Here is an 18,114-nt window from a genome sequence, read left to right on the forward strand (position 1 = left end):
AGTTTTTATTTTTGCTTTTTAGGAAAGGAGTGCAGTTTACTTCGTTCAGATAAGGAAAACCAATTCATGTTCATTCTCTGCCCTCTCTGTTCTCTCTCAAAAATTTTTAGGTGGGATGTTGAGCACTTCAGACCTCACAGTGCCAAATGGAGCTGGAAGCAGTCCAGTGGGTGCATGAATTACTCCTGTTTGTCTTTCTAGGCATCTGCCCTATATGAGATAAAGGGAATATTGTCCCTCAAATGAGGCCTTATACCAGATAAGGGAAAAATGGGTATATGACTAGAGCAGACATGTCCCTTCGTAGACTTAATTTTCTTCTGAGGGGTGTTTTTACTAATACCTAACATTTTTAAATAACATCCCTGCTCTGTTCTTTATACCTTGGCCTTGAGTGCTTCCTCAAGTGCTTTCAGATACTGTTCTTTGCTAAAGATGCAATTGCCTTCATACAGTTTTTACATCAAGCTAGTTTCTTAAGGAGAAGATTTCTGTATCATCTATTCTTGCCAAAAGTTAGATCATTAGCAGATGATACATTTTATAATAGCATGAAATGTTTTTGGAGAGGTTGCAATAACAAAGAAATGGTGGGCCTGCTTCTAGAGCTACAAAGATTATTAAGAAGTTTGTCTTCAAAGCATTGTTTTGGTGGCTACGTGTAGAACATCCACATTTTGTCACAGTTGTAGCCAAATTGGGTTAGTTTTGTTTTTTTTTTTTTTTCTTTAGGATCCCAAAGATGACTAGCAAGTTTAAACACATGTTTAAATATGTCTGCCCAACCTCCGAGTGCCGGCGAAGATACAGTATGAACTGAACATTACAGAAACATGGCATATGTGTCAAAGAGTTGTAAGAATAACTGTATTCCTTTGGATTATCATCACATTAAGTGGTCTTGGTCTCTTAATCTGTGGTAAACATAGTTGTCATCATTGTATCATCATTGTATCTGGAAAAAAAATTTCCTCCCTGATTTAGATATCGTGTGTTCCTGGAGACTTCTGAACACAGACACTTCTAAGAAAAATTTACACTTGTATGTATTCAGCCCATTTATTCTATTAAAATGTAGGTAGCTTCTGCCTCAAGAGATTTGCAGAGATAATTGAATAACTTAATTTAAGGTGATGAGAAAGAAACATATTGCTGAGACAAGTTATAAAACATAGTGGTAGGTTAAATGCCTAATTCCGCCACATATTAATTGTGCTTTGGATGGAATATTATATAAGACCAATGTCGGATCTTTTTTAACATAATTGTGGAAAATTCATAACAGTATTAATAATTATACATTAGGCTGCTTTACTTATATGTGTATTTCCAAATATTTATAGTTTATTTAAACTTCATTTGAGTTATTTGCATGCCCATATACATACTCTTTTTGTGTTAAACCTTCCCATATGCTTGTACTCCCCCAGTACTGCCCATCTTACTTTGCCTTCTATTTCCTAGCTTAGCTAAGGCTAGACTCAAGAATTTCTATTTCATTTAATGTTAATTGTAAGTACCTCTTGGTTTATTTCTGAAATTAGTTCCCCCCTCCCCCATGGAGTTTAACTCTTTGAAGATTTCTAATGTGTTTTCCCCTTGACTTTCCTTCTTTTTTTTTTCTTCATCCTTCTGGCATATTGTAAACACGGTTCTAACTCCTGTCAAACAAGTGTTTCAATTCCCATTTTTTTTCTTGAACTTTTTACACTTCCTAAAAGCTTTTATCAATATTTTTTCTTATCTGCCATGCAACTGTAAATCTAAACTCTGTCTCTGCTGCTTGGTTTTTCTGTGCTCCCTTTGGTAATTTGAAACTCAGACTTTGTCATCATCAAAATACATTTTCTTTTGTTGTTGTTGTTGTTGTTTTCATTCATTTTTCTTTTTTTATAAGCCTCCTCTCCCTGTCGTGACCTTTATGTTTAGAGGACTACATAATCCTACTCCTGGGATCATGGCACATCGTCATTACTTCATACAAAGCATCTCAGTCTGCTGTGTATTAATCCCTTTTATACCTCTATTCCATTCCCATGCCCTTCGTCCGCCCATCTTAGGTAACTAATGTGTTTAGTGTTAATAGTGTTAATAATCATGATTAGGGAACACGTATTTCTATTAAAACTTAAAATTCAAGTAAGTATTAAAATATTGTAAGTGCCTAGTGAGAAACTTAAAGATTTTATTTATTTGAGAGAGAGAGAGCGTGTGCATGAATGGGGGCCTGGGGGAGAGAGAGGAGACAGAAGGAGAGAAACAAGGAATCTCCTTGCTGACCTGCTGACTGGGGAGCTGGACGTGGGGCTCAGTCTCAGAACCGCATCACAACCTGACCCACAGGCAGACATTTAACCGACTGAGCCACCCAGGCACCCCTTTAGTGAGTTATTTAAAAGTCTGTTTACATTATTACGTATAAACAGAGATAAATCCCGCTTCTTAGGGTACACCTCAGCATCTCATAATGCATCAAGATTGTATGTCGTGATTCTTCATTAACTCATACTCGTACATGCCAATTTTACCTAGACTGCATGTAACTCTACTTACTCCATTTGTGTGTCTTGCATTCTAAATGGCATATATATATATATATATATATATATATATATATAACTGCTTTTTAACAGAATTAGATCTGAGTAGACTTTTTATGTCAACTAAGATACCAACTGGAAGCATGTATTTATGTGAAATACTTAGAGCATACATGGGTTTAAAGTGTTTTTACTATAAATTGTCCCTAAAATAAATGATCTGCCATGGGTATTTTTAAAATGTTATTTTTGTGAGGAAGAGCCAGATAATATGTTTTAGCTCATTTTCAACAATGATGCCATTTTGGTTTAGTAGTTTGGAAAAAGTAGTTTAAACTCATTATTATACCAGATATACTCTTTATGAATGAAAAGAATAAACAGTTAGGATTCCCAGAGAAGTTTAGAGGAAAAAATATTTAAAAGTAAAGAATTATTTCTTTTTTTTTTTAATTTTTAATTTTTTATAAACATATATTTTTATCCTGAGGGGTACAGGTCTGTGAATCACCAGGTTTACACACTTCACAGCACTCACCAAAGCACATACCCTCCCCAATGTCCATAATCCCACCCCCTTCTCGCAAACCCCCTCCCCCCAGCAACCCTCAGTTTGTTTTGTGAGATTAAGAGTCACTTATGGTTTGTCTCCCTCCCAATCCCATCTTGTTTCATTGATTCTTCTCCTACCCACTTAAGCCTCCATGTTGCATCACCACTTCCTCATATCAGGGAGATCATATGATAGTTGTCTTTCGCTGCTTGACTTATTTCGCTAAGCATGATACGCTCTAGTTCCATCCATGTTGTCGCAAATGGCAAGATTTCATTTCTTTTGATGGCTGCATAGTATTCCATTGTGTATATATACCACATCTTCTTGATACATTCATCTGTTGATGGACATCTAGGTTTTTTCCATAGTTTGGCTATTGTGGACATTGCTGCTATAAACATTCGGGTGCATGTGCCCCTTTGGATCACTACATTTGTATCTTTAGGGTAAATACCCAATAGTGCAATTGGTGGGTCATAGGGCAGTTCTATTTTCAACATTCTGAGGAACCTCCATGCTGTTTTCCAGAGTGGTTGCACCAGCTTGCATTCCCACCAACAGTGTAGGAGGGTTCCCCTTTCTCCACATCCTCGCCAGCATCTGTCATTTCCTGACTTGTTGATTTTAGCCATTCTGACTGGTGTGAGGTGATATCTCATTGTGGTTTTGATTTGTATTTCCCTGATGCCGAGTGATATGGAGCACTTTTTCATGTGTCTGTTGGCCATCTGGATGTCTTCTTTGCAGAAATGTCTGTTCATGTCCTCTGCCCATTTCTTGATTGGATTATTTGTTCTTTGGGTGTTGAGTTTGCTAAGTTCTTTATAGATTCTGGACACTAGTCCTTTATCTGATATGTCGTTTGCAAATATCTTCTCCCATTCTGTCAGTTGTCTTTTGATTTTGTTAACTGTTTCCTTTGCTGTGCAAACGCTTTTGATCTTGATGAAATCCCAATAGTTCATTTATTCCCTTGCTTCCCTTGCCTTTTGCGTTGTTCCTAGGAAGATGTTGCTGCGGCAGAGGTTGAAGAGGTTGCTGCCCGTGTTCTCCTCAAGGATTTTGATGGATTCCTTTCGCACATTGAGGTCCTTCATCCATTTTGAGTCTATTTTTGTGTGTGGTGTAAGGAAATGGTCCAATTTCATTTTTCTGCATGTGGCTGTCCAATTTTCCCAGCACCATTTATTGTAGAGGCTGTCTTTTTTCCATTGGACATTCTTTCCTGCTTTGTCGAAGATTAGGTGACCATAGAGTTGAGGGTCTATTTCTGGGCTCTCTATTCTGTTCCATTGATCTATGTGTCTGTTTTTGTGCCAGTACCATGCTGTCTTGATGATGACAGCTTTGTAATAGAGCTTGAAGTCCGGAATTGTGATGCCACCAACGTTGGCTTTCTTTTTCAATATCCCTTTGGCTATTTGAGGTCTTTTCTGGTTCCATATAAATTTTAGCATTATTTGTTCCATTTCTTTGAAAAAGATGGATGGTACTTTGATAGGAATTGCATTAAATGTGTAGATTGCTTTAGGTAGCATAGACATTTTCACAATATTTATTCTTCCAATACAGGAGCATGGAACATTTTTCCATTTCTTTGTGTCTTCCTCAATTTCTTTCATGAGTACTTTATAGTTTTCTGAGTATAGATTCTGTGTCTCTTTGGTTAGGTTTATTCCTAGGTATCTTATGGTTTTGGATGCAATTGTAAATGGGATTGACTCCTTAATATCTCTTTCTTCTGTCTTGCTGTTGGTGTAGAGAAATGCAACTGATTTCTGTGCATTGAATTTATATCCTGACACTTTACTGAATTCCTGTATAAGTTCTAGCAGTTTTGGAGTGGAGTCTTTTGGGTTTTTCACATATAGTATCATATCATCTGCGAAGAGTGATAATTTGACTTCTTCTTTGCCGATTTGGATGCCTTTAATTTCCTTTTGTTGTCTGATTGCTGAGGCTAGGACCTCTAGTACTATGTTGAATAGCAGTGGTGATAATGGACATCCCTGCCGTGTTCCTGACCTTAGTGGAAAAGCTTTCAGTTTTTCTCCATTGAGAATGATATTTGCAGTGGGTTTTTCATAGATGGCTTTGATGATATTGAGGTATGTGCCATCTATCCCTACACTTTGAAGAGTTTTGATCAGGAAGGGATGCTGTACTTTGTCAAATGCTTTTTCAGCATCTATTGAAAGTATCATATGGTTCTTGTTCTTTCTTTTATTGATATGTTGTATCACATTGACTGATTTGCGGATGTTGAACCAACCTTGTAGCCCTGGAATAAATCCCACTTGGTCGTGCTGAATAATCTTTTTAATGTACTGTTGAATCCTATTGGCTAGTATTTTGTTGAGTATTTTCGCATCTGTGTTCATCAAGGATATCGGTCTATAGCTCTCTTTTTTGGTGGGATCCTTGTCTGGTTTTGGGATCAAGGTGATGCTGGCCTCATAAAATGAGTTTGGAAGTTTTCCTTCCATTTCTATTTTTTGGAACAGTTTCAGGAGAATAGGAATTAGTTCTTCTTTAAATGTTTGTTAGAATTCCCCCGGGAAGCCATCTGGCCCTGGGCTTTTGTTTGTTTGGAGATTTTTAATGACTGTTGCAATCTCCTTACTGGTTATGGGTCTGTTCAGGCTTTCTATTTCTTCCTGATTCAGTTGTGGTAGTTTATATGTTTCTAGGAATGCATCCATTTCTTCAAGACTGTCAAATTTGTTGGCGTAGAGTTGCTCATGGTATGTTCTTATAATAGTTTGTATTTCTTTGGTGTTAGTTGTGATCTCTCCTCTTTCATTCATGATTTTATTTATTTGGGTCCTTTCTCTTTTCTTTTTGATAAGTTGGGCAGGGGTTTATCAATTTTATTAATTCTTTCAAAGAACCAGCTCCTAGTTTCGTTGATTTGTTCTATTGTTTTTTTGGTTTCTATTTCATTGATTTCTGCTCTGATCTTTATGATTTCTCTTCTCCTGCTGGGCTTAGGGTTTCTTTCTTGTTCTTTCTCCAGCTCTTTTAGGTGTAGGGTTAGGTTGTGTACCTGAGACCTTTCTTGTTTCTTGAGAAAGGCTTGTACCACTATATATTTTCCTCTCAGGACTGCCTTTGTTGTGTCCCACAGATTTTGAACCGTTGTATTTTCATTATCATTTGTTTCCATGATTTTTTTCAATTCTTCTTTAATTTCCTGGTTGACCCATTTATTCTTTAGAAGGTTACTGTTTAGTCTCCATGTATTTGGGTTCTTTCCAAACTTCCTTTTGTGGTTGAGTTCTAGCTTTAGAGCATTGTGGTCTGAAAATATGCAGGGAATGATCCCAATCTTTTGATACCGGTTGAGTCCAGATTTAGGACCGAGGATGTGATCTATTCTGGAGAATGTTACATGTGCACTAGAGAAGAATGTGTATTCTGTTGCTCTGGGATGAAATGTTCTGAATATATCTGTGATGTCCATCTGGTCCAGTGTGTCGTTTAAGGCCTTTATTTCCTTGCTGATCTTTGCTTGGATGATCTGTCCATTTCAGTGAGGGGAGTGTTAAAGTCCCCTACTATTATTGTATTAGTGTTGATGTGTTTCATTGATTTTGTTATTAATTGGTTTATATAGTTGGCTGCTCCCACGTTGGGGGCATAGATATTTAAAATTGTTAAATCTTCTTGTTGGACAGACCCTTTGAGTATTATATAGTGTCCTTCCTCATCTCTTATTATAGTCTTTGGCTTAAAATCTAATTGATCTGATATAAGGATTGCCACTCCTGCTTTCTTCTGATGTCCATTAGCATGGTAAATTCTTTTCCACCCCCTCACTTTAAATCTGGAGGTGTCTTCGGGCTTAAAATGAGTTTCTTGGAGGCAACATATAGATGGGTTTTGTTTTTTTATCCATTCTGATACCCTGTGTCTTTTGACAGGGGCATTTAGCCCATTCACATTCAGGGTAACTATTGAGAGATATGAATTTAGTGCCATTGTATTGCCTGTAAGGTGACTGTTACTGTATATGGTCTCTGTTCCTTTCTGATCTACCACTTGTAGGCTCTCTCTTTGCTTAGAGGACCCCTTTCAATATTTCCTGTAAAGCTGGTTTGGTATTTGCAAATTCTTTCAGTTGTTGTTTGTCCTGGAAGCTTTTAATCTCTCCTTCTATTTTCAATGATAGCCTAGCTGGATATAGTATTCTGGGCTGCATGTTTTTCTCGTTTAGTGCTCTAAAAATATCATGCCAGCTCTTTCTGGCCTGCCACGTCTCTGTGGATAAGTCAGCTGCCAATCTAATATTTTTACCATTGTATGTTACAGACTTCTTTTCCCGGGCTGCTTTCAGGATTTTCTCTTTGTCTCTGAAACTTGTAAATTTTACTATTAGGTGACGGGGTGTGGGCCTATTCTTATTGATTTTGAGGGGCGTTCTCTGAACCTCCTGATTTTGATGCTCGTTCCCTTTGCCATATTGGGGAAATTCTCCCCAATAATTCTCTCCAGTATACCTTCTGCTCCCCTCTCTCTTTCTTCTTCTTCTGGAATCCCAATTATTCTAATGTTGTTTCGTCTTATGGTGTCACTTATCTCTCAAATTCTCCCTTGGTGGTCCAGTAGTTGTTTGTCCCTCATTTGCTCAGCTTCTTTATTCTCTGTCATTTGGTCTTCTATATCAGTAATTATTTCTTCTGCCTCATTTATCCTAGCAGTGAGAGCCTCCATTTGATTGCACCTCATTAATAGCTTTTTTGATTTCAACTTGGTTAGATTTTAGTTCTTTTATTTCTCCAGAAAGGGCTTTTATATCTTTTGAGAGGGTTTCTCTAATATCTTCCATGCCTTTTTCGAGCCCATCTAGAACCTTGAGAATTGTCATTCTGAACTCTAGATCTGACATATTACCGATGTCTGTATTGATTAGGTCCCTAGTCTTCGGTACTGCCTCTTGTTCTTTTTTTTGTGTTGAATTTTTACGTCTTGTCATTTTGGCCAGATAAGAGTAAATGAAGGGGCAAGTAAAATACTAAAAGGGTGGCAACAACCCCAGGAAAATATGCTTTAACCAAATTAGAAGAGATCCAAAATCGTGAGTGGGGAGAAAGGGGATAAAAAGAGGTTCAAAAAGAAAGAAAGAAAAGAAAAGAAAAAAGAAAAGAAAAAAATTTTTTTAAAAAAGTAAACACCTGAGAAAAATGTAAAAAAGAAAAAATATATATATTAGATAAACTAGTAAAAAATCGTTTAAAAAGAAAAAGGTAACAGTTAAAAAAAAAAATTTTTACCCGAACGCGAGAAGAAAAAAAAAAAAAAGAAGAAAAAAAAGAAAAAGAAAAAATTAAATTAACTGCAAGACTAAAAAAAATCACAGGAAAAAAGCCATGAGTTCCGTGCTTCGCTTTCTCCTCCTCTGGAATTCTCCTGCTCTCCTTGGTATTGAAACCGCACTCCTTGGTAGGTGAACTTGGTCTCGGTTGGATTTCTTGTTGATCTTTTGGGGGAGGGGCCTGTTGTAGTGATTCTCAAGTGTCTTTGCCCCAGGGGGAATTACACCGCCCTTACCCGGGGCCGGGGTGAGTAATCCGCTCAGGTTTGCTTTCAGGAGCTTTTGTTCCCTGAGTGCTTTCCGTATTGTTCTGGAGGACGGGAATACAAATGGCGGCCTCCTGGTCTCCAGCCAGGAGGAGCCAAGAGCCCAGGGCCCCACTCCTCAGTGCGCCATCAGAGAACAGCACCCAGTCACTCCCATCTGCCTGACCTCCGGCCGTGCTCTGAGATCACTGAGCCTGCGACCGGTTCAAGGTAACCCCGAGCTGCGAGCTTACTGTCGGCTCTGTCTCTGCAGCCGGCTTTCCCGTTCCAATACCCGCAAGCTCTGCGACACTCAGACACCCCCGATCCTTCTGTGACCCTGCGGGACCTGAGGCCACGCTGACCCCGCGTGGGCTTCGCCCCGGTTTAGCCTCTGGAGCGATGTCCCTCAGCGGAACAGACTTTTAAAAGTCCTGATTTTGTGCGCGGTTGCTCCGCCACTTGCCGGGAGCCGGCCCCTCCCCCCGGGGTCTATCTTCCCCTCGCTTTGGATTCACTTCTCCGCCGGTCCTACCTTTCAGAAAGTGGTTGTTTTTCTGTTTCCAGAATTGCTGTTGTTCTTCTCTTCGATCTGCCGATGGATTTTCAGGTGTTTGCAATCTTTAGATAAGCTATCTAGCTGATCTCCGGCTAGCTGAAGCAGTCTCAGCCTGCTACTTCTCCGCCATCTTGACTCCTCCCCTATAGTTGTATATCTTGACCCATTTTGTTTGTTGGAGGGAACATTGGAACAGAGCCTTTAAAAACAATAGCTGTCAATGATCACAAGACACTTGCTAAAGATTTTTTTTAAAGAAGGATATAAAATACCTTATATAGTTCCCCAAATTATTAACATATTTTTAGAAAATGACTTCACCCTCAAAGTTCCTCAGATTGTAACACATGGTCTTGTGTTATTTCTCTTTCTTTCAAAAAGATTACATCATTTTTGGTGAGGTCACTTTTTTCAGACTTGGAATTATTTCATACTGCATGAGATGATCTGAACCATAAGGGGGGTTCCCTGTTTGCTAAAAGGAATGTCTGTAATTTAATATATACAAATTTACCTTTTTCTATCAGGACATACTCTGTTGTTAAAAGTTTTTCTAAAATAAATGATTTCTTTTTTCTAAAATAAATGATTTCTATTGGCTTCTCTTCTAGAAAATAAATTTGACTAAAAATAACTTTTATCTCTTCTTTGGGAACTAAAACCCAAAATTCACAGAAATCATATAAATTCTGTCAGTTGCGAATTAGTGACCTTAAGGGAGAAAAACTTGAAAATGTTTAGTTTGTAGCATGGACAAGGGTTCAGATTGCATCAGAGCATGGGGGGAAGGCATCTATTGGTTTTATTTATATTTTATTATTACATATATACGCATGCTGGTGTGTTTTGCACAGTTTGTGTCTTGTTAGATAAGGTTGTCTGTGTTCTGTCCTTAAACTAAGAGATCATTCTTTAACTTCGTGATCACTCACAGTTTGAGATGTGGTTTTGTATTCAGTAAACTAAAATATACTAGTGTGCCATCAACTGTGGTGTTGGATTATATCATGTGCAGATTTAGACTTTCTTCTGGGGAAATACTTTATTTAGTAATATGGTAATAATTAGAAAATGGAAGTTTATAATTAAAGATGAAATGATTTGTCTTCGACTGTTTACCCTTAAGAAGTTAGTTGTCACAAGTGTTTCCTTTCAATTCTGTAGCAGTATGTTGCCCTCTAGTGGTCCCACAAGTCTCTTACTCAGAAAAATCAATGCCTTGGAGATTCGAAGCTTTGATGCATCCTGCCTATATATTGGCATTCACTGTTACACACACACACACACATACACACCACCTCTTCTTGAGGTCATGCCCGGAGATTGCCATGGAGTTGAAGCCCTGGCATGGATAGAGTTAGTCCAAACTGGGTCATGCTGTGTTCTTTCGCCTACTGTCTGACTCTGAGTTTCCAGATTAAGTCCAAAGTATATCTCTACCTCAAAAACTCATTAAAATTATTAACTTGATGCTGAGATGAACATGTGTTCCCACTTACCATACACTGACTTCCACCCACTTAAAGTTCACTCCCCAGTTACAGAATCTCAAAGATAAATTTCTAAATCTTTGAAAACCACAAGGTGAAGAAAGACTCTCATGGTGAGAGCCGGGCTGCTGAGATGCCTTGAGAAGCCTTGCTGTTCTAAACAACCTCGCTTTGTGGTAGCTCCAGGGGTCTTACCTGTGGATCTGAAGTGACATAGAAATGTGGGCCACAGGGTTTCTCAGGAGAGTCATTTAAGGATACTGTCTTACATCTGGGTGGTACTCCAGTCACCAGAGCACTTCCCAACTCTTGGCTCATTAGAGCTTCCCAGTAGTGCCCAAGGCCGGCAGCACAAAGATCACTGTCTTCCCTACTGTGCAAACAGAGAGGTTCAGAAAAGTGAAATGATTCCCCCCTCCCCAAGCTTAGGAAGTCGGGAATTGGGGAGAAAAACGTAGGTGATGTCTCTATATCAAAAGCCCTGGGCTAGTTGTGCTTTGGCCTTCTTGGGTGCTGAACCCATGGATCATGGAGTCTGTTCTCTTTATCTGATCCTGCTTTTGGAGCATTCTCGGAAGCCCCTGTCGTGAGAAAGTGCTGTCACCCCTGAAACGTAGAGTGGCCATGTCAGGCTGACTTGATTATTCAGTAGTTGGGTTTTTTGACTCCCGGTACAGATAGGATATGGTGTAAATGGAGTCGGTCAGCGAGCATTTAGTGTTGCACCATTCGCCGTCTCATGAGAAGTGCGCTAGTTACAAGCTCTCCACGCAAAGCCTCTTCTTTCAGAAGTGTCGGGAGCCTGAGCAGGGATGTGTATTGGAACCTGCTGCCAAGAAATAGGTCGCTGGGGGGGGGGGTGACAGTAGGGGAGGCTGAGCTTGTATGGGCATGGGGCACCGGGGGGTGTGGGGGGCACGGGGCGGGGGGGTGTTGGTGTAGCAACTGTAGGAGCACAGGGCAGGAAAACTGGAAGCAAACTGTACTATAGGAAGCCAGGACCTCACAGCACGCTAACATGGGAATGCTGCCGGTGCAAGTGGTTTCGATCCCTAAACTTACTTACACTCTCAGGATACAAAAGACTTTTGGCTCTCCTCAGCTCGAAAACCTAGATGTTTGATTTGGGGCAGCCTGGCGGTATTTTAGTGCCAGCAAGTCCTCATTTATGGTAACACATCAAAGCATTCTCACCCAGAGTGCAGGTTTCTGTTTTAAGGATATATCCTTGCCACCGATAAACACTATGAAAGACAAGGGAAAATGAATAATTAATGTAAAACTATGTCCCTTGAAATTAAATATTTAGTTCACATTAGTATTTCTAAGGTTTTGACGTTCACATCATAAAACTGTGAAAAATGTCACTTTTAAATTGAATGTTATTTTTTAAATACTAAGGCTGAATATAAATACTCAAATAATGACCCTTTTTTCTACTCTCTCACAGAATACCCAAAGGATAAGCAGTTCTCATACCACTCAGCCTCTAACTACCCCAGTCGTGTCTGTGACCACCCTGAGCTTGCCTCTGCAGGGACTCATGTACTCAGCCATGCCAACCGCCTACAACACTGGTTAAGCCTGCTCTCTTGCCTTCTGTGGCTCGTACTTCTTTGTTTGGTGATCACCATGTGCTTTTGTGATTTTCTTTTTTTTACAAGTATATTGATTGAAATCAATTATCTCCAGTTCTTTAGAGTCACATTTGGGCATATTAAAAGACAAAGGTTAGCTTTGAAAAACGTACAAAAAAATACATTGTGGAATGATTTCCCAGTGTCCGCTTTTACTTACCCTGACAAAGAAACAGAGAGCTGTTCCCAGAATCTGTGACCAGACAGGACGAGAGCGCCGCTTGGCATTTTCTCTGGTGCGTCTCGCTGCAGTCCTCCAGGCTGGCAGGTGTTGACCTGCTGGGGGGAGCACGGCCTCCGCCTGGACTCGGGACTCCGGAAGGGGACACGTGCGTGGCTGCACCGGGCAGCTGGTGTATTCCTCTGTGTACCTACCTTTTTTAGTTTCTGTCCCTTGTGCCTCAGGAGCAAAACAAAGACATTTCTTGTTTCTCCTCAGAGCCAGTCAGTCATTCCTCCCTTCTGAGAGGAGCTTCTCACTCATTTATGTTTACTTAGACGTTTCATCTTACAACACCTATTGCGGGGGTCTGTAAGGCAAAGTCAGCACTGCTGAGTGACCGGAGAGGTGCCGTGGGCCACGCAGGCTGTCCACAGAGGCCCGGCACGTGGCAGGTTTCTTCCAGATCAGCCGTTCTGGGGAGAGGCAGAAGATTGGCGGGTGTCGTTTCGCCTTCTTACCCACTGAGCCAAACACCTGATGCTTCAAAGGGAGAAGGAAAGAAGGAAATAGTTAAGCGATACCTTGTCAGCTTTCAGACTGCGGTGCAGGGTATTCATCTTTTCAGGATTCTTATAAGCAGACTGTAATAAAAACCATCTAATTTTAGCCTTCAGAGTAAATGCTTTAGCACGGTGCTTTCACACTGCTGTCTGACGCTCCCTGTGGCCATTGATACATTTGCTTGTCACTTGCTGTGTAGTTCATTTAAAACAGAATTTTTAAAGGTTTTCTTGAAAAAAGAAAGCCTCTTAGGAGAATGTCCACTACCTTTTCTAACAATCAATATGAAAAAAATGCCCAAACCTATTAAGTGCAAATTTAGAGTGAAGCGAGAGATAACACGTTCATAGAAATTCTGTGTCCTGGCGGTGATCGCCAGCTGTAGGCGCGCCCATATGCCAGGGGCAGAGCTTTTGTCCCAGGTTCGTGCCAGCTCGGGATACAGGCCGGAGCTGAGGTCAAAGCGGCTGAGGTTAGTAGTTTGTGCTCTGAGACCTGAGAACGTGAGGAAAGAGGGGGGAAAGCATGACCTGAAAGGTTCAGAGGCACTCCAGCGGGGGAGGTGGCACTAGTTCAAGTTCTGTTCGGAGCGAGAGCAGTTTCTTGAGCTTTCATGACGGGTTTTCCAGGATATGTCCCTGTGCCACTCTGCGTGCTTAAGAAATGTTGTTGGATTAGCATGAAGTTGTTTTTTAAAAATCCAGAAGGAATTACCAAAACATAAAAACAGAGTCTGATTCTCTCAAAGCCATCAATCACTTGGCCTCAGTCTCATTCCTTCTTTTAACTGTGACTCAGTCTCTGTGCTCATTTTCAGAGCATGTGTGCAGCTTAATCTTAAAAAACATTATTTTTACTCTGTCTCGTTGCCCTTTTTAAACACCTCCACCTTCATCTTTCTGTAGTTTGGCAGCTGCCTTTCTGTGCAGAGTCAGACTCGTGCCAAATGATCAGGAAAGGGATGAAGGTGGGATCAACATTTCCAAAAGTGCAAGTTTTTATGTGGAAAAGCCCCGGTGCTTCGTCTTGTCATGCCCCTCATAAGATCCCTCCGCAGCCCTGCTCGTGTGTCCATTCAGCACACGCCTGCTGAACACTCGCTGGGTGGCAGCTGTGGGGCTGGGCACACGGGAGTGTACGGTTCACAGCGGAACTTGGGACAGACCGCTGTGAGAATCAGGTACCACAGTCGTGTTAAGAGCTACGAGAAGCCTCGCTAGAGGGGCACCCTTGACTCAGCGGGGCGGGGCAGGGAGATTGTTCTGGGGAGAAGGGAGCACGGCGGGATCGGGATGGCGCAGGGTGTGAAGGGTGGAAACTGTAGAGGTACGTCACAATTTCTAGGCCATGTTGAAGATTTTGGATGTTGAGAGCACAGGGAAGCCAGAAAGTCGTAGGCAGAGAGGTATCGTGAGCCCATTTGTTACTTTAAGATCACTTTGGCTAGTGTTCCTGGGGCAAGGCTGCATGCTAGGAGACTGTCCGGAGGCTCGCATGGTGGCCCAGGTAGTGGATCCTGATGGCTTAGAGGAGAGCGGTGGCAGGAAAGCTGGTGAAACAGGCAGGTTTGAGAGACAACACAGAGAACTGACGGGCCTTGGTGGTTGGCGCTGGAAGTCGGAGAGAAGTATCAAGAACACCCACAGGTCTCTGGCACGACCGAGGTGAATATCGGTGCCATTTATTAAGATAAGGAGCAGGTTTGGAGGAGACGATTCCAGTCGGGTGTCAGATTTGAGGGGTTTGGAGAGACATCCAAATGAAGATACCAAGGAGGTAGCTGGGTGGACCTAGAGGTCGAGAGCTGGGGGCTGCAGGGGGCACCGGTGTGCATGCGGGACCCCTGCGCACCTCGGCGGGGAGTGGCTGAGGCGGTCGGAGAGCGTGGCGGGAGCAGAGTGTGGAGGCCGGCAGGATCCCAAGCAGCAGCTACGTTCTTTCCTCTGAGTCCCTTTTTTTATGAATGTTAATGCACTAGGAAGATGGGCTTCCTTAAATACCTCCCTTGAGATGGGAAAAAACAGTTAAAAGTAGAAGGGTTTTTGCCACCTCTCTTTGAAAGTAAATGGAAAAAACAAGTGTTAATGAAGAACTGAAATAGCTCGACGTGTGAACGATACCTATTGTCCTGGGTCTTGGCCAGAGTGATTATGACTGAGCCTTTCTGAGGAAATGAGCCACATTCTCTGTTACACTCTTGTCACACGTAAGTTTTTCATGAACTTGAAGCTGTGTTGCGCGCAGTCAGCGATCTCAGACAGCCCCGGCCGCGAGCGACCACTGCTCACCCGCTGTGTGCCGGCGTCCTTCACTTGGCCACCGAGCTGGCCCCACATGAGGAGGGCTGCTGTGTCCTTCCTGCTCCCCTCTTCTCGGGAAGAGAAGAGCTGCTGCTCTAGGCTCTATCCGGTCTGTCGCTGCTTTTCCCAGGAGGTAGCGGTGCGCACGTGTCAGGCGACCGCTGCGTGCGCACGTCCCTTAGCAATGGCCCTGCCATTATTTCTATTTACAAGTCTGGAGAAAGGATCTCAACCTTTTGTGAGACAGGAGACTGTAAACACGTAGCACAGAGTTGACGCTGACTTTATCGAGATCATCCCAGACAAGCAAATGCAGCTAGGAGCTGCCGAAAGAAAAACTGTTGTCGGTTTAGACGTGTGTGTTTTAGTTAGGAGGTACCTGGCTTCTCGCAGCTGGGGTAACCAGCTTGTGCTTGGGCCTTCTCTCTCTCACATGAGTGATACTTCTCTCTTTGTTCTAGATTACTCACTGACTAGCCCAGACCTGTCGGCCCTGCAGGGCTTCAACTCCCCGGGCATGCTGTCTCTGGGACAGATGTCGGCCTGGCAGCAGCACCATTTAGGACAAGCCACCCTCTGCTTTCTGGTGTGAGTAACGGGAAATTGTCTCCGAATCTCTCCTCCCGGCCCTTGCACTTTATTTTTCTATCAGTTACAGTCTTTGGTGCTGTTGACTGTCACGTGACGGTCCTAGGACGACTTCTTTATGTGGTACAAGTGTTTGGAGAAAATATTTCCTTTACGTGCTTCTGGATAATAGCTTGGGTCCTGCTCAAACTAGGCGTTCCCTGAAGAGATTTGGGAGGCAAGGCTTCTCTTCTCTGGAGATGGTGACCAAGGGGTACTGAGGCACAGGTGGCCCCCACATTCTCCCTGCTACTAGGACTTTTGGATACCCCTGGGCCCCACCGTAAGCTTTTCTCACGCCTGTCCCCTCACTCTGCCCAGAATGAATGTTCTCTGCGTTGAACTCTTCTCGGTGAGGGACGGTGTGGGCAGTGGGCTGGGATCATCCACATGAAACCCAGTAGCTAGCTGGCTCCACACACAAGACGCCCACCCCCTACTGTTCCTCCCGTCCTGTCCGTGGAGAAAGCCAAGGTGGTTTTCCTTGCATTTCTTCACCCGTTGGCCCTTGGGGGTCTGTTCATCCTAAATGAACACCCCATGAGCTGAAAGGGTCGCTCAGCTCGGGGGGAGAAGCCTGTACGCACGCTCCGCTACTCTGAGTGGCCTGTCTGAGGCGGTGCCCTCCCCTGGAAGACGGGGTCAGGTGACGGCCTTGCAGGTACTGTGCGAGCAGTGAGCGGTGCCTCTCCCAGGGCTGGAGCAGAGGGGAAGCCAAAGGCTTCCTCTCCCGTTCTGGTCCACGCACAGCAGCGGACACACAGTTTCGGCTCCTTCATCTGCAGAAGGACCAAGGGCTTGGGCAGGAGAACTAGCCACCCGATTTTGTTTTCCTCCCATGGAGAGGTCATTAAAACCAGTCTGGGCATTTGGACAGGCTCTGTTGGGTTGAGGCTGCAGTATCACTCCGGTCACACAGATGCACTCACCAACCCTCTAACATCTTGTCTTTCCTTCAGTGCTAGAGGGCAGTTATCTCAGGGTTCGAATTTATCCATTAATACCAACCAAAACACCAACATTAAGTCAGAACCAATTTCACCTCCCCGGGATCGAATGACCCCATCAGGCTTCCAGCAGCAGCCACCGCTGCAGCGGCCGCCACCACAGACCCCCCCAACCCCCCCAGCCCTGGCAGGAAATGGGGCGCACCCCTGTGGACAGTCTGAGCAGCTCGAGCAGCTCCTATGATGGGAGTGACCGGGAGGATCCACGGGGCGACTTCCATTCTCCAATCGTGCTTGGCCGACCCCCCACCACGGAGGACAGAGAAAGCCCTTCCGTCAAGCGAATGAGGATGGACTCATGGGTGACCTAAGGCTCCTGGGCTGGTATTCCTACTTCGTGATCCCGCAGCGAACTGCCCTACATATCTACATAGGTAAATAAGGACATGAGTTAACTATATTTATATGTGTGGGTGGAAGTGTGTGTGTGTGTGTGTGTGTGGGTGTGTGTTACATACAGAATCGGGCACTTACCTGCCTCGTAGATCTACAGATGTATGTCCCGTGGCAAACAAAGCGCCCTGTAGGCAGATTCTAGTCTGGCACTTCCTTGGACTACTTGTTTCATAAGATAACCAGTTTTTGCAGAGAAACGTGTACCCATATATAATTCTCCCACACTAGCTTGCAGAAACCTAGAGGGCCCCTACTTGTTTTATTTAACTGTGCAGTGACTGTAGTTACTTAAGAAAAATGCTTTGTAGAACAGAGCAGTAGAAAAGCAGGAACCAAGAAAGCAATACTGTACATAAAATGTCATTTATATTACCCAGCCTGGCATGGGTCTCTGTTGCAGAGGGGTGCATGGGAAGGGCTGTTGATATTTTAAAACAAAACAAAAAAGCCCCACACATAACTGTATTGCACGTGCAAAAAATGTATTGGGTCAAACAAGTGATCTTTAGCTAATAAAAAAGAGAGAGAGTAAAAAACACACATGAGATATTCAGAAAATACTAGCCTAGAAATATAGAGCATTAACAAAATAAATTAATATATTAAGCTATAATTGGACTATGTCAGAAGTTTCTTTTTACATTCATATATTAAAGAAACTGATTTTAGCTCATGTATATTTTATATGAAAGAAAACACCCTTATGAATTGATGACTAT

General features: G+C 42.7%; 1 protein-coding gene across 1 annotated transcript in view; it reads left to right on the forward strand.

Moving 5' to 3' along the window:
• Positions 1 to 17,376, forward strand: part of LOC309867507 (myocyte-specific enhancer factor 2A-like) — a gene marked incomplete at its 5' end in the record, with an annotated part of 92,026 nt that extends 74,650 nt beyond the window's left edge. Inside the window, 4 exon segments of the mRNA XM_082736424.1 lie at positions 111 to 170; positions 15,827 to 15,953; positions 16,952 to 17,101; positions 17,103 to 17,376. Of these exon segments, the coding sequence (XP_082592550.1) occupies positions 111 to 170; positions 15,827 to 15,953; positions 16,952 to 17,101; positions 17,103 to 17,310 (545 nt within the window). The 3' untranslated portion in view covers positions 17,311 to 17,376.
• Positions 17,377 to 18,114: the final 738 nt, after the last annotated feature.

This window comes from Mustela nivalis (genome assembly GCF_964662115.1).
Source record: "Mustela nivalis genome assembly, chromosome: 6".
In the NCBI taxonomy this organism is placed as follows: domain Eukaryota; kingdom Metazoa; phylum Chordata; class Mammalia; order Carnivora; family Mustelidae; genus Mustela; species Mustela nivalis.